The sequence below is a fragment of the Theobroma cacao genome, chromosome 5 (genome assembly GCF_000208745.1).
Source record: "Theobroma cacao cultivar B97-61/B2 chromosome 5, Criollo_cocoa_genome_V2, whole genome shotgun sequence".
NCBI lineage: Eukaryota > Viridiplantae > Streptophyta > Magnoliopsida > Malvales > Malvaceae > Theobroma > Theobroma cacao.
Window position 1 is genome coordinate 35,952,908 of NC_030854.1, and position 23,234 is coordinate 35,976,141.

General features: G+C 34.3%; 4 protein-coding genes across 6 annotated transcripts; all 4 read left to right on the forward strand.

Annotated features, from left to right (window-relative positions):
• LOC18600056 lies at positions 1,963–4,048 on the forward strand. The gene is made up of 3 exons (XM_018121075.1): positions 1,963–2,835; positions 3,232–3,318; positions 3,614–4,048. The coding sequence occupies exons 1-3, from the start codon at positions 1,963–1,965 to the stop codon at positions 4,046–4,048; spliced, it is 1,395 nt and encodes a 464-aa protein (XP_017976564.1).
• LOC108662039 lies at positions 4,319–5,123 on the forward strand. The gene is made up of 2 exons (XM_018121076.1): positions 4,319–4,720; positions 4,957–5,123. The coding sequence occupies exons 1-2, from the start codon at positions 4,319–4,321 to the stop codon at positions 5,116–5,118; spliced, it is 564 nt and encodes a 187-aa protein (XP_017976565.1). The 3' UTR covers positions 5,119–5,123.
• On the forward strand, positions 11,192–14,665 carry LOC18600058. Its single transcript, XM_007030310.2, has 4 exons — positions 11,192–11,638; positions 12,436–12,522; positions 12,984–14,069; positions 14,281–14,665. The coding sequence occupies exons 1-4, from the start codon at positions 11,192–11,194 to the stop codon at positions 14,500–14,502; spliced, it is 1,842 nt and encodes a 613-aa protein (XP_007030372.2). The 3' UTR covers positions 14,503–14,665.
• Positions 16,888–23,222, forward strand: LOC18600059 (protein PHR1-LIKE 1). Of its 3 annotated transcripts, XM_018121556.1 has the most exons (10): positions 16,888–17,081; positions 18,730–18,807; positions 18,958–18,972; positions 19,087–19,584; positions 20,114–20,306; positions 20,412–20,488; positions 20,582–20,621; positions 20,834–20,891; positions 21,564–21,633; positions 22,062–23,222. In XM_018121556.1, exons 4-10 carry the CDS (start codon positions 19,108–19,110, stop codon positions 22,422–22,424), a joined length of 1,278 nt encoding a protein of 425 aa, XP_017977045.1. In that variant the 5' UTR covers positions 16,888–17,081; positions 18,730–18,807; positions 18,958–18,972; positions 19,087–19,107; the 3' UTR covers positions 22,425–23,222. The 3 variants fall into 3 exon arrangements, with proteins under 3 accessions (XP_017977045.1, XP_007030374.2, XP_017977044.1); XM_007030312.2 differs by having other exon boundaries at positions 18,958–19,584; XM_018121555.1 differs by lacking the exon at positions 18,730–18,807 and having other exon boundaries at positions 18,958–19,584.

Below are 23,234 nucleotides of genomic sequence, written 5' to 3' on the forward strand. Positions count from 1 at the left end.
TTAAAAAGGAAAATATTTGAAATGTCATGTTAATACTGTTTAGTGTATTGGGAGATTGAAGAATATTGTTATAGAAGAACAAGATCCCCCTTATCTTATAAATTTCAATAATGCTTACTGTATATGCTAGAAGAAGCAAGCAAATAATGTGATAATGCTAGAAAAAGGAAAAAGAACCTGTAGTTTTCTCCTGCTAATAATTGTGATAATGCTAGTTTGTTTTATGTATTAACAATTCTAATTAAATACTATAAAATCCACAAAGTGGACCGATTACAATCAGCTTTATTTCCCTTTCCTTTATGCAGTAATAGAAATGAAATTTCAGGACTGAAAACTCAGGAGTAAAAGAAAAATTATGCCAGTAATTACAAAATATATAATTCTTTATATGACAAAATTGATAATTCTACTTTTGTGTATAGACTAATTATTTAATAATTATGTTATAATCACAAGAGTTCCACACCAATTCTAACTTTCGTACGATGAGGTTGAAGCAATTCTATGGAAGGGGGTGATCTATTTTCATTCATAAAGTTACATGACTGATTTAAATTAAAACGTAAAATGTGCGTAGCAATAAGATCAAGTCATTCTTATAAACATATCAGTCAGTCAAAATATAGAATTACCTCTGTTGCCTCTAAATGTCACAAATAAATCCCCTAATAAGAAATAACTATGCTTAGGAAGGTTTATTATTTGAGTTAACATTCCCTAAAATTTATCCCAAATTTGGTTTATTCCCTTACTGGATTAATGCACTTTTGAATCTTTCAAAAAAAAAAGGAATTATCCTGAAATTTATGTTAAAATTTCTAAGTTTAAGCCAAATATTCAAAGTTTTAATATTTAAACGAATTAAGAGAATTTCAGAAATGCATGGGTTTATTTATGTTAAAATTTATGGTTTTGTTCTTGTGATAGAAAGTTTTTTTTTTTTTTTTGCTCTCTCCAAGTTGCCGACGAATGACTTATAATTACACTTTTCCCTCAAAAATAAGATCTGATCTGGATCTCAAATCCCCTATATCGAAACCAATTAACTGTTAAAACCACGCAAAAAAAAAAAAAAACAATGATAGAAAGTCAAAATATAATGGCTTTGCCTTTCTCCTAAATGACTTGATCAATTGTACCGAATCCCCAATGCAATTGCAGAAAATAAAAATTCATGAGCATTTGTTTTCTACATATTATTGATAATCCCCATGGCTTGGGACATATAATAAAACATAGCACCCATTAATTAATCACTTAATAATAAGAAGAGAAATGCATGTATGATATTCTTTGCTCCTCTTTACACTCTGGAAAAGAAGATAATATTTCAAGAAAGCAGTACATGCTTCATCCTTTTACTGTCATGAAAGCAATTCTAATTCATTATAATATAAGGAAGAAACTAGAGATAACACATTTTCTTTTCTTCAGAAGTTTCCCCGAGGAAGATTAGAATAAAGTAATAAAGTAACCTCAAATATTCTCTTCCTTTGTCAATTATTTAGAATAATATATTCACAAAATCCTTCCAAATGGTCCTAACTAGTTCAGTTGGACAAGCAAATGGCAATCTCTTAAATGCTAGCTCTTCCTTTTGTTTTATTTTTTCCATAATTAATCATTCTTTTCTTCCAACATTCCTAAAGTATTAAAGTAGGCAGGCAACTCCGTTTTTAAATTGATTGAAAAACAATCCATGCATTCAAATCTCCTCTTCCTTTTGGTTTGTTGAAATAAATTTTTATATGGTACTGACGATAAAGCTAGGAAGATTATTCTGGAGGAAAACAGAGTAAAAAAAACTGATTTAATTCCATTATACAAAGATGATTGTAATGGGGTCATTTTAAAACATATTAACAAACAAACTATTATACCATTTCTCCTCTCTTTCTCTCTCTCTCTCACTCTCCCTGATCTCCATCAACCCCATATTTGTCTGTTTTGAGAATTAAGATGGACATCAAACCTTTCCTTCATAAACACTACTTGTTGTATGATTGCTACGGTCATTACGATAATATTGAGGAGGCGAGTTGTGATAAATGCAATCAGCAAATTGATGGGTGGGCTTATAGTTGTGAAAGCTGCCGGAAGTTCTGGTTGCATTCATACTGTGCAGAAGAGCAACTGCCACCTCAGATTTCACACCCTCTCCATACCCAGCACCTCCTTACTCTCTTCAAGGGCTACGATGTTGACGATTTCATTTGCGATAAATGCTTCACTCTTTCTCGAGGCCACAGATACCATTGCAGTGGTTGTAATTTCAAAGTTGATGTCTCGTGCGCTGCTTCCACCAATGATGCAGCACTGCTGAAATTAGAGAGCAAAAGATCTGACGAGGGATTGAGAAAAATTCAACATTTCGTCCACACAAATCGCTTGACGGGTATCTTCAACTATAGAAAAGTAGCAAAGAAACACTACAATTGTGGTTGGTGTGAGAAGCATCTGTCAGGAATGACTTACGGTTGCTTTGAAAGTTACGAAAAGTTCTACATCCATGAATCTTGCTTGATCAAGATACCCACCAAACTCTTAGGACATCCTTTTCATTCATCACACCCTCTTTATTTACAGCCAACGACAATGGTCAACAACTCCGAGCCACGTTGCAATGCCTGTAAAGATGCAATCCTTGGGAAAGCCTATCGTTGTCAAAAGTGTGAATTCCACCTGCATGTTCTTTGTTTGAGACTCCAGCCCTGCCTAAAACATGAGATTCATGAGCACAGTCTTACTTCTTTTCAAAAGAATCTTTCTGAGGTTACTTACCAATGTAACATTTGCTATTGGAATATCGGCGCAGAATATTGGGAGTACTGGGTGAAAAATTTTTATCGTTGCGTGCAATGCGATATTAATTTTCATTTCAGTTGTCTTAAGATTCCACCATATATCACACATGAATATCATATACATGATCTTATGCTCCTCACTCCATTTGAAGAAGATGATTCTGGAGAATATTATTGTGATATATGTGAGGAAGAAAGAAATGCAAAGCATCATATATATTATTGTAAGGAATGCACATTTATTACTCATATTCAATGCGCACTAAAAAAGGTAAAGACACATATACTCTCTTTCAAGGGTAAATTTTTACTTTTCTGTTTTTGTTTTGGTAATATACATAGGATATAAATGTTTGCCTTGAGCTGTTTTTGTAGAAAAGTTTTATACGTAGAAAATATTGACCATGATTCGACCTCTGGCTAGGTGGACAGCGAAGCTTTGATACCAAAACTGATGAAGCAAGAGGAAACAGAGAAGGGCAATGCAGAATCTCAAAGTCAAGATCTTGAGGTATGTGAAAGAACTAACAAAATCAAATCACTTGAAGCTACAAACAAAAATGAAAAAAATTCTTTAACAGGTGGCAAAGTCCACTCCCTTATTCTCTAAATTTCCTTCATTTTGTTTCCTTACTATAAAATGATTGAATAAAATAACACATGCTAAGTGTAGACTAGAAAGGTTAAGATCTGAATTTTGTTATTTTTATTTTTTGGTTCACTTTAACTCTTCTATGCAAGAGAACTTTTCCTTTACATTAAAAAAAAAAAATTATGTTCACTCTGTCCTTTCTTCTTGTTTTCAGAGGGAAATCGAACATTTTACTCATCGACATTCCCTAAGCTACTATGAGGTAATTGAAAAGAATGAAGATGTTTTCTGCAAGGCCTGCGATTTCGAAATTCACGGCCAAGCCTATGGCTGTGAAAGTTGCGAATACTACTTACACATTCGATGCGCCAAATTGTCCTATGAAGTGCTGCATCCTCTTCACCCCAAGCATCCTCTCCGGCTCTCTAATGATAGTCAACCAGTTTTCTGTAATGAATGTGGAGACTTTTCGTTTGGGTTTAGCTACGTCTGCTACTTCTGTGATTTCAAGCTTGATGTGAAATGCGTTACTTCAACCGAGCCTAACAACGAGGGTCAAAGGCTAAAAGAAATGGCCAGAGAGTCAAAGTTGTGCCCTCTCGAGCAAGATCACGAGCTTTCTTTCTTCAATTTTAGGCACAAAGTCTAACGAGGCTATTTGTGCAGCATTTGCTTCCTACCACTTTCAGGTTTAACTTATCACTGCTTTGCTTGTTCTTATGTTGTTCATGAATCTTGTCTTGGATTTCCACTGGAGATAACACTCCCAACTCTTTCGGAACACCCCCTGGACCCAACTCTCAATAAAGGCCGTTACACATGCTGTCTTGCCTGTCGTTGTCCATTCAGTTGGGAGGACATCGTCTACAAATGTGAGCAATTTAGACACATCAGCCTCCATATTTTATGTGCCAATTCCATGAGGCAAGCCATACGATCCAAGTCTCACCAGCATCCTCTTTTCTATTTTGGAACAGAATGCCAAAACCTCTTTGCCAGTATGCTCAACTACGAATTTTTTAGACAACATTTTCTTTTCAAATGTAATAAATGCTACAAATCTTTTGGTGGTGTTCCTTTCTATCGCTGTGTGTTGTGTTGCATCAATTTTCATTTGGAATGTGTTCCTATCCCACATTTCATTAAATCCAAATGTCATATCCACCCCTTCACCCTTAGACATTGTTTCCTAGAAGATGATTCAGAAAAATATTTTTGTGATGTTTGTGAAGAAGAAAGGCATCCAAAAAATCACGTCTACGTTTGTGAAGAATGTCAAGGATTATTTGTCGCACATATCGAATGCGTGCTTGACAATATGGTATGTTTTGTCCATGATCTCCTATATATAATTTGCCTGTTTCATAAGCATATAAAGACTTGCATGGACATATCACATAACTACATGCTTGTAATCTCTGGACAACCATACATTTTTACTTCTTGAGCAGATGTATACTTTAGATGAGTATAGTCACTAAACTTTGCGATTTCTTTACTTACAAAATTATAACAATAAAATTAATGAAGTCTGACAGCAATTTCATGCTTTATCAGGTGGAAGAAATTGCACCAGCAGAAGATCCATCCTCAAATTTGGTACCAGACCTTGAGAACACCTTTGTTCAGGCTGAGAGGGAAGTGCCCACAGATGAATCAAAAGAAGAGCAACAAAGCAACAACGTAAGCCCAGCAATGAAGGAAAGAGCAGCAGAGTGATTAAGAAAATTAGTTCTGCCTTTGCTTTGCCAGATGAAGCATATAATTCCATCAAGGATGCTATTATAAAATAAGTTCTTATACAATCTACTTTAATTTACAAAAATTTGCATATTATTTTCTTGCAAAAGTTTATCAAGAATGTACTATGCATTGTCGGAACGTGTCATTATATGTTTGCTTTATTGGTTAGAAGAAACTATGCTAGCAATAGAAGCAAACTCCCTTACATTTTGAGTTGGATCTTGAGGAGAACAAATGCAAGGCAGAGAACGAAGCATCAACAGGGAAATGGAATGGAAGAACAGCAAAAAAACTAAGATAGGTGTAGATACTTGATTTGGGTTAATACCTATTTTCTTAAAAATTATTTTACAACATAATATTTTACAAAGAACAATCAAAACATGTGAAGCACTACTTCACACATAACAACTAAAACAAGTGAAACACTATTTCACGCAGAATAACTAAAATAAGTGGAGCACTACTTTATATAGAACAACCAATACACGTTAAACAGCTACTTCGCACAGAATAACCACTCCACACGGATGACAGTGAAAGCAATTCGGAATAAGTGGCTAGGTTTATAGATTACTTTCATCTTGAGATGTTTTGGAGAGTTTGGTTTAGTGACTCAGATATGAAAGTAGTTAAGAGGTCTTCCTCTTAACCTTTTCCTAAAGTACAAGTGTTTCACCTTCATACCTTGTTCTCGTATAGCTATTCACATACACCTTCTTCTTTTATACCTATTCATGTACAACTTTTTCTTTTGTAACTGTTCACGTACAGCTTCTTTTCTTGTACCTTTTCATGTATACCTCTTATCTATTACCTTTTACTCGAGAACAAGTATTATTACACCTAATTACAGAAACGGTTATTCACATTAAAACTCTTCATAATAATACCATTCATTAAGCACATTAAAGTCTATTATGGAGTAATTGTCATTTTTAGCACTATATATAGAGCCTTACAATTCATTTATAGGGGCTTTTCCCCCCAAGCTAATAGAGGATCCTCTAGAGCTTCTTTCTCTACATTCTCTCTCAAATTTTCTTCCACTTCTTAATTCTCTTCTTATTGTCTTCCACCTACCACGATGCTCTGTATTTCAGGAACTACTCCAATCTTCCTATTTGCCACCTCCAGTGCTTTTTATTTCTTTGCAACGCTTCCTTTCCCTATCACAAGAACCCCTTTCACATTTTGGTGACTCCACTGGGGAGGAGTGATTGCATTAGGGAAAAGCTAACTAAAAAAAAAAAAAATCATCTTACCAGAAGAGATGGACAGTTCCACTATCACTTCTTGCATGTAGAGGCTTGCATAGAATATTCCACAAGAAGATGCAAACAAGAGAATTACTGATTGAGAACAACAAGGTCCACATTAACCTGCTTCCTGCTCATGTGTGATATTTCTATGACTTTGACTCTTCATTACTTTATGAATTGCAATTTGACATTTAAAAATAAAAAATCATATTTAGCTGCTAGCTTTATCGCTTATATTTTGATTGTGATTATATTGTACTATTGGTTGTAAGCTTTATCGCTCATTCTTTAACCATAGTTCATCACTCTTACTTCAACTGAAAGCTTTATAACTTATATTTTGGTTGCAAGGATTTTTTTCATTGGTAGCAAGCTTTATCGCTTATTCTTTGACCATAAATTATCATTCATATTCCACTCGCTAGTTTTATTGGTTATAATTTGGTTGTAAAAATGTTATGCTATTGGCCGCAAGCTTTATCACTCTTTTCTTAGCCTTAGCTTATTACTCACAAATTGATCGTAACTTTTACACTTACTTATTTAAAGGGTTGAATTAATCTCCTTCACGTCAAGTTAGAGTTAACATCTTTAATGTAAAGTTGAAAGTTCCCTTTAGCCTTATACAATGTGAAATATGAATTAGTACGCAACAAGCGTATAACATTATTATTATTATTGCAAAAAAGAAAAAGAGATATGATATAGCCATAGAAAAGTACTAGCTCAAATGAGTTTTCAAAAGACTAGCCAATTACATATTCCGTAGAGAAAAGCTACTATTGACAAAGATATCTAATTGTTCTTGTACTCCAACTTCACACTGTCTCAGTGAAGATATCTTTATTGCAATGTCTGCTAACTCTTTTTTTAAGGAAGGCTTGTTGAGAAAAGCTTTGCCTTTAGATCTATAATCGTTGAGGCATTCAAGTTTAAATCTAATATTGCAAGCGTCGTCAAAATTCTGTAACATCAGTTCTAATTTCTTTGGTGAAGTATTCATTAATAGAGCACGGGAATCATTAAAGCTCTACCCAACTCATTAACAGAGCATGAGAATCATTAAAGCTCTACCCAACACCTCCATCATTAAACAAATGACATCCATGTTCTTTAAAAAAGAGTTACACTAAAATTTCCCTTCTATATTGAAAATATGCTCAAAGTATTCCACATCCTCTAATGAAATTTGGAAACCATCAAAGTCGACTTTCTTACCACTCTGTTCAGTATGTGTTACTTGAGTGCCAAAAACACTATTGGCATATTGATGTGCTGGCACTGGGGAAGAAGAAGCATAAGAATTAATCGGAGTAACTCTAGCATCATCAGTAATAGCTCCAACATCATAAACAACCTCAATATAAGGAGTAGCTCTAATATTATCGATGACAACATCAAGAATAACTCCAGCATCAACTCCAACATCAAGAATAATCTCAACAACAAGAATAGCTTCATTGTCAAGAACAGTCGCATTTTGAGTAGCTTGAGGAACAACCTCATCTTGAGTAGCCTATGGAGCAAGAATAATCTTAGTTCCCAAAAAAAAAAATGAAACAACATCAATTGGAGTAACATTTTAATATTGTTTCTACCTGGTATATATTGGAACTCTAAATATAAAAGGGGAATAGAGCTTCCAAATAAGTGGAATCACCAAAGGGATCTGTCAATACATATGGTATTCTAAAAGAAGTAGCAACACCCTCAACTTTAGTCTCAACAACGTAAACAGACTTGTCATTTATTGCATCACTACATTTAGAGTAACATGATTTTTCCTCAATCTCAGTTTCAAAAGTCTCTTCTTTTTCGACTGAGTTAAGTTTTACTCTTGCAATTGTTTCTCTTTAAAAATAATAATAATGAGGAAATTAATTTAAAAAAAAAAGTAGAAGAAGAAGCAAAGGATGAACTTACTTTTCAATGTGCATGATTTGTTCAATGAGCAAGAGCATGAGGAACATTATTTTCTTCTTCATTTACATTTTCTTCTTTTTAAGAGAAATTAAGCACAAGGATACATCGGTATTACTTATAAAAGAAGTGTAAAGACAAGCTTTGAGATTAGTTAAAGGCACAATAAAAGATCTTCATTCTTTAAAACATTCCTTCCAATAAGCAAACCTTCTAGAAATGTGGATACCAACTCTATAGAGAACAACCAAAATATGTGAAATACTACTTCAGATAAAACAACTAGAACAAGTAAAGTGCTACTTTACGTAGAACAACTACAATAAGTGAAATGCTATTTCATACAGAACAACTAGAATAAGTGGAGCATTATTTCATATGGAACAATTAATACAAGTAGAACAGTTACTTCACACAAAATAACCACTTCACATAGATAACAGTGAAAACAACTCGGAATAAGTGGCAAGGTTTATAGGTTACTTTCATGTTAGGATGTTTCAAAGGTTTATATCTTAGGATGCTCAGATATGGAGGTAGTTAAGAAGTCTTCCTCTTAACCTTTTCTTCTAGTACAAGTGTTTCACCCTTCTGCCTTGCTCTTGTATACATGTTCACATACATCTTCTTCTATTGTACTTGTTTACGTATACCTTCTTCTCTTGTACCTTTTTATATATAACTCTTCTTTATTACTATTTACTCGAAAACAAGTTTTATTACAGCCAATTACAATAACGATTACATTAAAGCTCTTCATAACAATGTCATTCATTAGACGCATTAAAGTTTATTCTTGAGTAACTGCCACTTTTAGCACTATATATAGAGCCTCACAATTCAGTTAGAAGGCTCTTCCCTCAAAGCTAATAGAGAATTCTCTGAAGCTTCTCTCTATAAATTCTCTCTCTAATTCTCTTCTACTCCCTAATTATCTTCTTATTGTCTTCTACTGGTCATGATACTCAATACTTTAGAAATTGTTTCAATCTTCCTCTTTATCGCCTCCGACGCACCTTTTTACTTGTTTGTAATGCTTTTTTTTTCCTATCACAAGAACCTTTTTAGAGCTTGTTTGGCTTGACTTTTTTTCTAACTTAAAAGCTATTTGAAGCTCTTATGAAAAATAATTGCTTTTAAAATTAAGCTAAAGTTGTTTGGTAAATTTCTTTTTATAAGTTCTTTTTTATAAGTTATAATTTTTGTTAAAATTATTATAAAAGGTATTTTTTTGTGAGAGAATAATATTGTAATTATTTTTAACAGATGAGGATATTTTTGAAATAAAAATAAAAATTCTCTTGAATTGTTAAAAGAAGAGAAGAAAAAGCTCCTCATAGGAGCTTTTCCTGAAGCTTTTTTTTTAAAAATTTTATTCTTTAAAAAAAAAGCTACTTTTCTTTTAAGAGCTTCTCAAAATTTGTATTTAGTTTGGCTTTTGCTTTTAATAGGTAGATAAACTGAAAAAAAAAATCAAATCAAACAAGCACTTACAATAGGAAATTGATCTACCCCTACTGAACTGAATAACTCATAATAAGTCTCTAGGGACTAAGAAGAAACTAGTGCTCAAGGGAAACTTAAGACCAATATACTGCTAAAAAGAATCTTGGAAACAGGAAAACAGATAAACACAACTCTACTCCACCACTAATAGGTCTCGGACAAAAGTCTGTAAAGACTTTCCTTGAATAAATCAATACTTTGATTGAGCAAAAATTAAACAACAAAAAATAGTGAAAATTCTTGTCATAGAATGTTGCCAAGGAATAACTTAATAGTTACACTTTTCCCTTAAAAATAACAAATGATCTGGATCTCAAGTCCCCTATCTCCAAACCAATTAACTGTTAAAGCAAAAAACAATGATAGAAAAGCAAAATATAATGGCTTTGTATTTTCCCTAATTAAATGACCTGATCAATTGAATCGAATCCCCAAAGTCATTGTAAGAAATAAAAGTCCATGAGCATTTTTGGCTATATGTTATTGACAATATATAGAAAACAAATGATAGTTATTCAATAATAATTTTTATTTAATAAATTAATATCGATATTTCAAAAAATAAAAATAAAAGATAGTTATCCAATTAGACCGTAATATTATATATCATTAAAAACTGTTAAAGTGATAAAAGAGTATTCTTATCTTCACAAAAGTTTCATAGCCCTCAATAATAAGGACATGAAAGATAATAACCTTTTATATCATCCATTGAAATTTCTAATATTAAAATAAAATATAAGGCCCATTTATCACTTAATAATAAGAAGAGAAATGCATGTATCATATTCTTTGCTATTCTTTACACTTTGTAAAAGAAGATATTTCAACAAAGCAATATATGATCCCTACTTTTACTCTAATGAAAGCAATTCTAATTCGTTATATTACCAAAAGGAAAACAGAATATGAAGAAGAAGTGAAAGAGCTATCATTCACAGTCCTTTAATAATTCTTTGACCTATAAAAGAATTATGACCTTAACTTTTCCTTGTAATTACGTCTTTCTTTCTTCAGCAGTATCCCCAAGGAAGAATAAAGTGATACAGTAACCTCAAATATTCTCTACCATTAGTAATTATTCTTTTACATTAACTAAATTTGTTTTCTCCATTTTTGTGAAATAAATATTAATTTAAGTCATTTGTAGAATGTCTTTTGTAATGTGTTAAAGTTAATTACTATTCCTTTTTATTCACTCAGATTCTTTTCCTCTTCCTTGAGCAATTAGACTCGGTTTTAGCTGCTTCTTTTTTCGGATATTACACACTTCCCTTGCAGGGCTCTATCTATTTCCCCTCTCTCTCTCTCTCTCTCTCTGATCTCCATCAACCCCATATTTGTCTGTTTCGAGAACTGAGATGAACATCAAACCTTTCCTTCATGAACACTACTTGTTGTTTGATTGTTACCACAATGAAGAGGCGAGATGTGATCAATGCAATCAGCAAATTGATGGGTGGGCTTATAGTTGCGAAAGTTGCCCTAAGTTCTGGTTGCATTCATCTTGTGCAGAAGAGCAACTGCCTTCTCAGATTTCACACCCCTTCCATACCCAACACCTCCTTACTCTTTCCACCGACGACTTCGATGGTGTCGATTTCATTTGCCACAAATGTTTCTCTCTTTCTCGAGGCCACAGGTATCGTCGCACTAATTGTAATCTCAAAGTTGATGTCTCATGCGCTGCTTCCGCCAATGATGCGACACTGGAGAAATTAGAGAGCAAAAGATCTGATGACAGTTCTTTTGAATTTCCAAATTTCGTCCACGAACATCGCTTGACGGGCATCTTCAACTATAGAAAAGTAGGAAAAAAACACTACAATTGTAGTTGGTGTGAGAAGCATCTGTCAGGAATGACTTACGGTTGTTTATTATTTTTATGTTCCAAACAGTTCTACATCCATGAATCCTGCTTCATTAAGATACCCACCAAAATCTTAGGACATCCTTTTCATTTGTCACACCCTCTTTATATACAGCCAACGAAAAAGGTCAACAACTCCAAGTCACGTTGCTACGCCTGTAAATATGAAATCTATGGGGTCTTTTCACTTGCCTATTGTTGTAAAAAGTGCCAATTCAGCCTTCATGTTCTTTGTTCTAGACTCCAACCCAGGCTAAACCATGAGATCCATGAACACAATCTTACTTATTTTCGAATAAACAATTACCCTGGTGTTACTGACCAATGTAACATTTGTCATATGAATATTGAGGCTAAACACAACGAGTAGAGCTTTTATCGTTGCGTGCAAACGGATTTAAATTTTCATTTCGGATGTCTTGAAATTCCATCATTTATCAAGCATGAATATCATAGACACAATCTTATACTAGTCACTCCATTTGACGAAGATGATTCTGAAAAATATTATTATGATATATGCGAGGAAGAAAGAAATGTAGAACATCCTATATATTGTTGTAAGGAATGCACATTCATTTCTCATATTCAATGCACACTAAATAAGGTAATAAGGACATATTTAATCTCTTTCAAGAGTAAATTTATTGTAGGATATAAATGTTTGCCTCAAGCTGTTTTTGCATAAAAGTTCTACACATAGAAAAGATTGACCATGGTTGGACCTTTGGCTAGGTGAGCAGCGAAGCTTTGATACCAAAACTGAGGGAGCAAGAGGACACAGGGAAGGGCAATGCAGAATCTCAAAGTCAAGATCTTGAAGTCTGTGAAACAAGTAACAAATCAAATCACTTGGAGCACTAAACACAAAAATGATAAAATTCTTTATCAGGTGGCAAAGTCCACTCCCTTATTCTCTAAATTTCCTTAATTTTTGTTTCCTTATTATAAAATGATTTAACAAAATAACACATGTTTAGATCTGAATTTTGTTATTATTATTTTTTGGTTCACCTTAAGTACTTTTCTATGCACAATACTTTTCCTTTAAATAGTACAATTGCTTAAGTTTGGCTAACAAAGTAATATATAATGCTTAAACAAAATAAGACATGAATCATAGCTACTCATAATTTTCAACAGTCCTCCTTTTTTGTCATTTTTCTCTTATTTTTATTACTTTTTCCTGCCATTTGTGAATACTTAATTACAAAAGTTATTACTTAGCGGTATCGAAAATAAAAATAATTATGTTCACTTTATCCTTTCTTTATTGTTTTCAGAGGCAAATTGAACATTTTACTCGTGGACATCCCCTAAGCCACTATGAGATAATTGAAGATGTTCTCTGCAAGGCTTGCAATTTGGAGATTTATGGGCAAGCCTATGGCTGTGCAAGTTGCAAATACTACTTGCACAATCAATGCGCCAAATTGTCCTATGAAGTGTTTCATCCTCTTCACCCCCACCATCCTCTCCATCTCTATAAGGGTGGGGATTTTTATTGTGGTGAATGTGGAGATGTGTCGGCTGGGTTTGGCTACGTCTGCTATTTGTGCGGTTTCATGCTTGATTTGAAATGTTTTACTTTAAAAGAGCCCAAGGTTCAAAGGCTAAAAGAGATGGCCAGAGAATCGAAGACAAAGTTGTGCCTTTTCCAACAAGATCACGAGCTTTTTTTCGCCAATTTTAGCCAAGACTTTGAAAACTATCCGTGCAGTATTTGCTTCTTACCAATTTCAGGTAGAAATTATGCATGCTTTCGTTGTGGTTATGCCCTTCATGAATCCTGTCTTGGATTTCCATGGGAGATGGCACTCCCATTTCATCCGGAACACCCCCTGCACCTAATTTTAAATCACTTCTTTGACGTATTCTGTCTTGCCTGCCGTGGTCCAACCCGTACTGATTCCATCGTCTATAATTGTCAGCAATGTAGACCCATCAGCCTCCATTTTTTATGTGCAAATTCCTTGTGGCGACCCCTAGAATCCAGGTCTCACCCGCATCCTCTTTTCTATTTTGGAACCGAATGCCAAAAACTCTTCAAACTGTTCGACGAATTCTCTGAACGAGGTTTCCCTTTCCAATGTTGTAAATGCTACAAACTTTGTATTGGTGTGCCTTTCTATCGCTGCGTGTTGTGTCAAATCAATTTTCATTTCGAATGTGTCCCTATCCCATATTTCATTAAATCTAAATGTCATATCCACCCTTTCACCCTTAGAGACTGTTTCGTAGAAGATGATTCAGAAAAATATTTTTGTGATGTTTGCAAAGCAGAAAGACATCCAAAAGATCACATCTACTTCTGTGAAGAATGTCAAGGATTATTTGTCGCTCACATTGAATGTGTGCTCCACAATATGGTATGTTTAGTCCATGATCGCCTCTATATAATTTGTCTGTTTCATAAACAAATAAAAACTTGCATGTAATCTCTAGACTACCATACATTTTAGTTTTTGAATGGACATATGCTTTAGATGAGTGTCGTCACTACACTCTGTGATTTATTTTCTTAGAAAAAGTACAACAATAAAATTAATCAAGTCTGACAGCAAATTCATGCTTTATCAGGTGGAAGAAATAGCACCAGCAGAAGAGCCATCCTCAAATTTGGTATTAGACTTTGAGAACACCTCTATCCAGGGTGAGAGTGGAGTGTCCACAGATGAATCAACCTCAAATTTGGTATTAGACTTTGAGAACATCTCTACCCAGGCTGAGAGTGAAATGTCCACAGATGAATCAACAGAAGAGCAGCAAAGCGACGAAGAAAATCCAGCAATGAAGGAATGAATTGAAGAGCAGCAGAGTGATTAAGAAAAATTAGTTCTGTATTTGCTTTGCTAGATGAAGCATATAATTTTATCAAGGAAACTATTATCACTTGAAGGAAAGTGCATGTATATTGTTTGTTGCATACTTGAAGGAAAATATTGTTTGATAATAGCAATTGAAACTTCTTTCTCCTTCTTCTCAGTAGAGAAATTGAATCCTTTGTCCAACAAAGAGTAACAGAGTTAGATACATTGTAAAGGGTCCTATTCTCTAGAAGTCTAGCCACAAGACCCTCCAGTAATAATAAATGAAACCATAATAGTTAAAGCAAGCTATAAAGATATCAAGTTCAGACTCCAAATAAGTTCTTAGAGAATCTACTTTAAATTATAACTCCCTCAATGAAAGCTTAGAAGGCACCATGCAAGCATATTTGCTGAATAAATTCTCCATCTTTGCTGGAATGCATCTCCAAGTAACTAAGATAAGTAGGTCGACAATGAACAATAGATTAATGGAACTGATCTAAATCTTAACTGGAACATCTTGAAAGGTCATGTTGTCAGCTTTACTATCAAGGGGACTATATCAATAAACAAAGATAAGCATACCTAGCCACTTTTAGAGCAAGTTTCACATGGAACAAACTTGGTAAGCATTGACATTTATGATGCTGATTGTGACCATGATTAAAAATAAAACCGCTTTCTTTTTTTTTTTTTTTTTGCTAAGCTAAAAATAAAACTGTTAAGAAATCTATATAGCGAAAGAGAACAAAAAATGACATTGCCTTTCTCCTAAACTGCTTAATCCATTGAATCATATCTGGAAATCGAGGACAAGAGATACCATGAATATTAACTTTCCCCTAGCTAGAATCAGATGATCAGCATGAGATCCTTTCCTTCTCAAAGTAGCCATTTGATGAGAAAGTAAACAATTCATAAAAGCTTCAATCCTACCCATCTATACATTTTTTTTTTTGTTATTATCAAAAACAATAGAAGGTTAATCAGGGGCGGATGGCCACTCAAAATTTTTAACATTTTTTTATATTGTATAAAATCTTTAATATATTCTTTTAATGGCCCATTCAATAATTTTTTCAGTACATAATTTTTAATTAATGAATTTGAATTCAAAAAATATAATTGAACACAACTTTCCCAAAAAACTATCGTAAGTTTTTCTTTTATCGATTTACATGTTATATAAAATTATTTTTTATTAACAATTTTTTGATTATTGATTAAATTTAAAATATATTAATTTTTAAAATTTTTAGTCTTTATTCGTCTGTCTCCGACCTCCAATAAAAGTTAACTAGTTTCGTCCCTAAGGGTAATGGAACATGAAATTAAGCTATATTATTACAATAATCAACAAAAACAAACAAAAAGAGAAGTTAATTTATCACAAAGAGAAAAAGAAGATAAAACTCTAAAAGAAATCTTGGAAGATTACATGGTTTTGGAAGCTTAATTTCAAGGTCACATGCTGTCTTAGCTACTGTTGCCATGCATGCAATCCTTTCACGACTCTTTTCCCATATCTTTGCAAAGAGGGTTTGCTCTTCCACAAGAGACAGTTGCCGTGGGAAAAGCAAAACACTTGAGTTTTTGTATTCACTGCATGGAGTGTTGATTGTTAAATACTATATACAGAGGAGATTATAAGGTAAGGGGCGAGAGAGAGAGAGCAAAACGAACACCAACGACAGGGTAACTTCCCGCATGACATGAACTACGGTCGATGAAAAATTGCAAGTTGGCCAAGTTTGCTTTCCATGCGAAGTGTGACAGTTATATCGCAATTGTTAAAACTTCTTTGGCAAGCAGTAACGAGTTGACCCAAATCCAGATAAACTAAAGGGAAAGAGTATCCCATAAAAAAAAGGCAACCACTAATATGAGGTTCCCAACTATTCATTCTTTCTTTAGCAGCCTTTCATAGTCGCCCACAGTCCCACCCCACCAAGCCAAATTCACCCCCTCAAATCATCGCCCTCCATTAACATTTGTTTATATAATTAAGAGAAAGTGAATTCCAATTTTACTTTAATAAATAAATTAAGTGTTCGAATATAATAATTTCTCATCTTTTCAAAAAGTAAAACATGATAAACTCTACTTTGATTATACCTCTTATAATTTTAGCATTTTTACAAATAAAACCTAATGATTTCATTATAAGGTTACAATTTAACCTAATGAAATTATACGATTTATGGGTTGAAATTAACACAGCACTTGGAAGGAAATTTCATGGTTTGAATTTTCAAAAGAATTATTATAAGAGATTATCTGTGAAAACGAGAAACCGTAGGGGTAGAAGTATTGTTTACCGAAAGAGAAAAAGACAAATAAAGACATGTACGTTTCCTACTTGTAGTAGAATTCGTGTCTTTTATTGAAACCGAGAAGACAAAAAAAAAAAAGCGCCACCAGGTGTGTTAATCAAGAACGAATATTTCATTCCTATGCTGTTTTCTTCCCTGTTTGGGTACTCTGGTTTTTTCGTCTCCAAAACATCAGCTTTTCTATCCAATCACCAACTTCTCAGGGGTTCATTCATTCTTGATTTCAACACCATTCCGAGTAAGATTCTTTGATACCCTTTGTCGGATATGTTTAATTTTTTTAAAAAAAGTTTTACTTTAATATATATTGACCATAATTTATATCACCTTTGATACCCGATTCCTAAAAAAGCTTCTTTTGTTGAATTTGGATTGTTTTTTAGTTAGTTGTGGTTAGTTATGAAATGGGTCGTTTCTCTTTTTGGTTAATAATAGGCTGATTGTTGGCTTTTTTTTGTTGTTGAGTTGGTCTGGTTTGGTTGTTGGGAAGCTTTGTGTTATTGGTTCTCTGTTTTTTGAGGTTTTGTATGAGAATTTTATTGATTAGAATTTTTCTCTGGGATGGTGGAGAAAGTGGTCACTTTTTTTTGTGTAATTCTGTTTTGGATAAGTAAAAGGTGGTAATTTCATGTGATTCTACTTGCGGTTTTCTTGCTATTACTTTTTTAAACTTTGCAGAGTGCTAAATGATTCTAATGGTGATTAAACTCATGTTCCTGCTTAGTTTGCTGTAAATAAATAGTCTCCCTGATTGTGACTTTCATAGACTTTGTAATTTTTTTATTCCTTCTTACAGTGAATAGATTTTTATGTGATTTTTGTTGGACTTGAAGCTGAAATGGATTTAAATGAGCATTGGGTTTTGGTTGATTTGCTAATACTTCTGCATTCTTTTAACTGTCCAAAGTCAATTTCTTTGCTTGTTCCCGGTGATTCTGCTTCCATTTTTAGAGATATCTACTTGTTGGTCTAGAAATTGTGACTCTTTTATTTTGCTTTGGACATGAACATGAAATGGATTTAGCTGGACACTGGGTTCTGGTTGATCCGCATCCTGCTAATGCTTCCGCAGAAATTGTGACTCTTTTTATGTGATTTTTCTTTGGTCATGAACATGAAATGAATGTAGCTGGACTGTGGATTCTATTTGATCCTTATTCTGTTAATACTTCTGCACTTTCCATTTATTTAAAAACCTTGCTTGTTTACGGTGATTTTGCTTCCATTTTTAGAGATATCAACTCGTTGGACCAGATATTGGGACTCTTTAGGTCAAAATCGCTTCAGTTGTTTTCTTGTTGGTTCTTTATTTATTTTTTTTTATGACAAAAGTAAAATGGATTTTATTTCTTCCCCGCCTCCCTCCCTAAATGGTTTCCTTTAGTGGCTTTGACTGATTGGTATGGAATTAATGGAGTGGTTGTATATACTAAAAAGATTCAAATTTTGATGAAAAACCGATGTGATGGTTTCTTTTTGGGTTAGGGTGAAGTGAAACTGCTGTGATACTTACATGATGCTTTTACTCATCTATTTTTTAAGTACTAGATATCATTTTGTAATGGTTATGTCATCATTATTTGTAGTTCATGGATCATGATCAGCAGACAAAAATGGTTATACTTTTATTTGAGTTTTATCAGACAAATATATAGAGTCATGTGTTTGTCCTGCTTCCTATGTTATCAAGTGAATACTTGTCTCTCGTGAACTAAGAAATGTAAAATCTGTGGGAAATTGTATGAAATAAATACCATATGGACAAATTTTCAATAACATGGTTTACATGTCAATCAGATGCTGAGTCTGTTAAATTTCTGGTGATGTTGTGGCTCCACTGTCTTCTTCTCTGTCTAATTGCATTTCTTTGGACTTTCTTCTTTTAGAATACCAATCTCACCACTTCTCGGCTGGTGAATTTAATGCATAAGGAGTCAAAAATAAAGCTCAAAGCACGTAGAAAGGTATTAGCTTTAGGAGAAGTCTCATTCATTTTTCCTTCCTTTAAATTATAGCCAACAATTTATTTGATGAATATACGCACAAAGCAAGTTTAGAGCAAGTGAATGAGTTTCTTGATATATGAATTAACAAGCATCTTGCTGTTTATTCAGGTTGTTGATATTTAGGTACGAAACAGCTAAGAATCAGGGACTCAGATCTCTGCCGCTATGTCCTCATCTTTTCCAGCTCTTCCTACTCCTTTCAAAGAGAAATATCCCAAATTGCCTGATTCTTTTCAGGTTTCCTCAGAGAGGAAAGTGATGAAGAACTCCATATCGCCTCAAGAATCTTCATTAGCTCCCAGCAACAGAACCCTTGGGAATTCGTTTTCATCCCCTTCCATAGCGAACAATGATATGTGTGCCTCAGCTCTAGCACATGATCGACATTCTCAAAGTCCTGCATTTATTTCTCAGCGTTCAAGGGATTTAGCATCTTTGCCATCAATTGATTCTTCGTATTCAGATCAGTCCACAGCTTTGTTTAATCATCCACAGGAAAAGAAGGATGTTTCTTGGTGTATAGATCGGCTTCAAGACTTTCTTGATCTGCCTGAAAATGTTCCTGATCCAAATGGGCTGTTGGAAAGCAGCACTGGTGTCATGGCATCTGAGGACCACAGTAAGAGAACTGATTGGCAAGAGTGGGCAGATCAGTTGATCTCTGTTGATGATCCTCTGGACACAGACTGGAGGGAGTTTCTGGATGATACCAATGCCTCAGATCCCAAAGTGAAGGTTTGTTCCTATATTTTATTAGATAGGGTTGGTGCTGAAACATCTTAAGCAACTTTTGAGGTTCATTCTTTAATTTCTTTGGCAGAGGCTCACTTTATTCCTTATTATTAAGTGGTTTTATTATTCTTGAGGTAATATAATTTTGCCACTGCTGCTATAACTTTGATTTAATTTGTTACTGTTGAAACTTTTCATCTTGAGAAACTATATAACATATGATTCTCTTCGGAACAGTTAAACTACAAACAATCAACTAAACTGATGAATTTTTATAAAATTTTCTAATTTGATACCAAGGACATTTTGCCTTGGAGCAAAAAGACTTGTTTGTGTATGAAAACCCCATTATGTTAGCCTTTGGCTTCCAAAGAGGATAAGTTCTATCTAGCCAAGTTATTGATGTGGCATCAGAAGCTTTGTTTGATAATATTTCGTATTAGACTATCATAATAATTAATTCAGTGACCCATGTACTTTATTTTGTGTTTTTCATTTCTTTTGGTTTTGAGAAAACTAAAAAATGTATCAGGTGCTGAATTCTTCTGGTGATATCTCAAAGCAACAGCCTCAGTTTCATCAGAATCAACCTGCACCACATGGAGAATTTTCTAGTGATGCTTACCCATTGTCCCCTGCTCCTCCAACAAGGCCCCGTATGCGTTGGACACCAGAGCTTCATGAGGCTTTTGTGGACGCTGTTAATCTACTGGGTGGCAGTGAACGTGAGTAGTCCTCCTATTCATGTTGTATATTTTCATCTCATTAGCATTTAGGAAATTATTTATGTAAATCATTTACTAATTTTGGATAATAATTTAAACTTATAGGAGCTACTCCAAAAGGCATCTTAAAGCTCATGAAAGTTGAAGGCTTGACAATCTATCATGTTAAAAGTCATTTGCAGGTCTGTATGTAATGTCGTCTTATTTATCCTTTTAACAACTTTCTCAAAGAATCTTAGAAATTTACTGGAATATTTTTCCTGTTCTAAATCCAGAAATATAGAACTGCCAGATACAAGCCAGAATCATCAGAAGGTAAGACAACTTGAACACTTTCAACTAGAAAGTCACTGGCATCTTAAAGCTCATGATTATTTATTGTCTTGTAATTGTCCGCATAGGATACCATTCTGTTGTTTCCTTGTATCTCTTTCCATTTCCAATGTGCAAGCAGTAGCGCATACCCTTATAGGAACTCAATGCAGTAAGACAATTGGTTAAAATATATTGTTGTCTTCTCATTGCAGGAACATTGGAGAATAAAATGGCTTCAATTGGAGAAATGAAATCCTTAGACTTGAAGGCGTAAGTAACTTTGTCTTTTTTGGTATCTTGAAATAGAGTTTTTCTACCCTTTTGTTTATGAATTTTGTTCTAGGGAAGTGCTATTTATCTGTCTTATGCTTTGAGCAACAATTAAAAATTTCAGTTTTTGAATTTGTTGTTCTAATCTCATGGAGTGTTATTATTAAGAGCTAAATTTGACCCATCAACCTTTTGATTGGTGGGTTGGTTGGCTCTTTTCAGTTTTGTAATATATGACGTTTAGAATGGAAGTCTAAGTAGAATTGGAAAAGATAATTTTAGCACTGTGAGATTTGGCACTACTTGGAAAAAGGTTGGAGAATATCTATGGTGTAGCTTACTGTTTTTCAAGTTCTGCCTCAATATAAATCATATGTTTTTCTTGAAGGAAATCTATTCATGATCAATGAAATCTACATTTTGCACATCAGGCTATCTGCTTCCTATTCTGTGTAACAAATCAGGTATTGCAAGTATTGATATTCATTCATCCCTGGATTCTAGGAAGCTTGACTGTATTATCTATATGTTATCCCACTGTCAAGGGCTAACTTCCAAAATTAGATGTCTTTGTGGTCGCTCAATCCAACTATAGCTACTAGAGTTGTTTCATTACTGTGTCAAAATCCTGAATAAATAAACTGATTTTGGACTTGAAATTTTTTATAACAGGGGTATGGGAATCACTGAAGCATTGCGATTGCAGATGGAAGTTCAGAAGCAGCTCCATGAACAACTTGAGGTATGCTACTCGTAGCTAGCAATAAGCTTCAATTTGTTTGACTTTCAGTTGCAGAGTATGCATACAGGTGAACACAATGCATGGATATGTCTTCTTCTTATATCTTAACTTCTTTCTCAAGTTCACTACCTTATCGTTTGGAGTTTTTTGAATAAGCTACTTCTTGATGTCAACAATTTTACTTGAACTCTTCAAATTTTCAAGCATACCCATTTGGGAACTGGGTCTGGGAAGCATGTGATGGGGAAGAAATGAGTTTAGATTGTTGTTTAAGAAATCCTGGTTTACCCTTTGTGATGAAGTTGATACTAGCATTACATATTATTCGTGGACGGGAATTTACACCTATGCATGCTTCAAAAGCACAGCTGCATGCACATATGTAAATGCAGGCATATTTTCTGATGCCTGGTTCATTGTTCCTCCAGATTCAGAGAAATTTGCAGTTGCGAATTGAAGAACAGGGAAGGTATCTGCAGATGATGTTTGAGAAACAAAAAAGGATGGAGGATGAAAGGAGTGGGGCCCCCTCCTTCAACCTAGATGATGCTTCTGCTTCATTACCAGGCTTAACGTGCCCATCTTGTGCGAATGATAAATCAGAAGCCTTAGAGCAGGTTCACACAAAAACTGGAATTGACACAAGAAATGCTAGCACTACTGAGCACAAAAGTTCCCAGGATGTAAGCAGGAAGCAGAAGGCATTGGAAACAAATACTGCTGACCATATAGAGACAAATGACAATGAGTCTGGCTCCCCACTCTCAAAACGAGCAAGAACAGAGAAATAGCAGCATTGTTGGCTTTGCATCTGATAAATAATCTTTCTATAGGCCCGCATAGCACTGCTCCTGGAGAAGTTGTCAGACAGATAATTATGCTGACAGAAACCAGGAGTTTTTGAAACATTAGATCTTACATTGATCTTTATGTGAATACTCCTTAGATGACTAGATGTGATGTACTCTTCATTTGGAAAGAATCATGGCTCTGCTTCTGATTGTTTCCATCAGTCCTCTTGACCTTCCTAATCTATAGTATTTGCATTGAGACCTGAAATTACAAGAGGACTCATTGGCTTTCTCTTGCTTGTGCAACACCGTGTGCTTGTGCTTTGTAATTAACTAATGTTGTAAGTGATTAGGATTACATTGGTATTTTACAGTTATATCGAGAAAAACAAACTTGGGTAAGCTCCATGCAGTGGATTTGTTCATTTGAGATGTAGTACTGCGGATCCCGCCGTGCACATCAGAGAACGGCCAGTATCAAAGCCCCTGAAGGTAAAAAAACAAACTCAGTGAGGAGAAATTGTCAGTTAATTCACTTGTTGAGTTTTGTCCAAGCCATTGCATTTGGATTGAGAAATGGCACTGGAATGGCAGTTCCACTGCAAATGCATTGAAAAATCCTATATGCAGCAAAGCCTTGTAATGACTAATTTGGAAACAACACATGCTGTTTGTAAAGCTGTGATGCTCCTTCAAAGTTGAGATTTAACTCACTTGGATGTTTGTATATGTTGAATCTTTGCTAATTTCCTTGTACATGAAATCATTAGTCATTAATCAGAAGGCTGGATTTGTAGATCTTGTGGAGTT

What these genes read in the sequence shown, in the direction of transcription:
- LOC108662039 (XM_018121076.1), top strand. Translation starts at nt 4,319, where the DNA reads ATGAGGCAAGCCATACGATCCAAGTCTCACCAGCATCCTCTTTTCTAT. An exon ending in AATGCGTGCTTGACAATATG is followed by an intron (nt 4,721 to 4,956) that starts GTATGTTTTGTC and finishes ATGCTTTATCAG; the next exon opens with GTGGAAGAAATTGCACCAGC.
- LOC18600059 (XM_007030312.2), top strand. Translation starts at nt 19,015, where the DNA reads ATGTCCTCATCTTTTCCAGCTCTTCCTACTCCTTTCAAAGAGAAATAT. An exon ending in CCTCAGATCCCAAAGTGAAG is followed by an intron (nt 19,585 to 20,113) that starts GTTTGTTCCTAT and finishes AAAATGTATCAG; the next exon opens with GTGCTGAATTCTTCTGGTGA. An exon ending in AGCTCCATGAACAACTTGAG is followed by an intron (nt 21,634 to 22,061) that starts GTATGCTACTCG and finishes TTGTTCCTCCAG; the next exon opens with ATTCAGAGAAATTTGCAGTT.
- LOC18600058 (XM_007030310.2), top strand. Translation starts at nt 11,192, where the DNA reads ATGAACATCAAACCTTTCCTTCATGAACACTACTTGTTGTTTGATTGT. An exon ending in CTCAAAGTCAAGATCTTGAA is followed by an intron (nt 12,523 to 12,983) that starts GTCTGTGAAACA and finishes TATTGTTTTCAG; the next exon opens with AGGCAAATTGAACATTTTAC. An exon ending in AATGTGTGCTCCACAATATG is followed by an intron (nt 14,070 to 14,280) that starts GTATGTTTAGTC and finishes ATGCTTTATCAG; the next exon opens with GTGGAAGAAATAGCACCAGC.
- LOC18600056 (XM_018121075.1), top strand. Translation starts at nt 1,963, where the DNA reads ATGGACATCAAACCTTTCCTTCATAAACACTACTTGTTGTATGATTGC. An exon ending in CAGAATATTGGGAGTACTGG is followed by an intron (nt 2,836 to 3,231) that starts GTGAAAAATTTT and finishes ACCTCTGGCTAG; the next exon opens with GTGGACAGCGAAGCTTTGAT. An exon ending in CTCAAAGTCAAGATCTTGAG is followed by an intron (nt 3,319 to 3,613) that starts GTATGTGAAAGA and finishes TCTTGTTTTCAG; the next exon opens with AGGGAAATCGAACATTTTAC.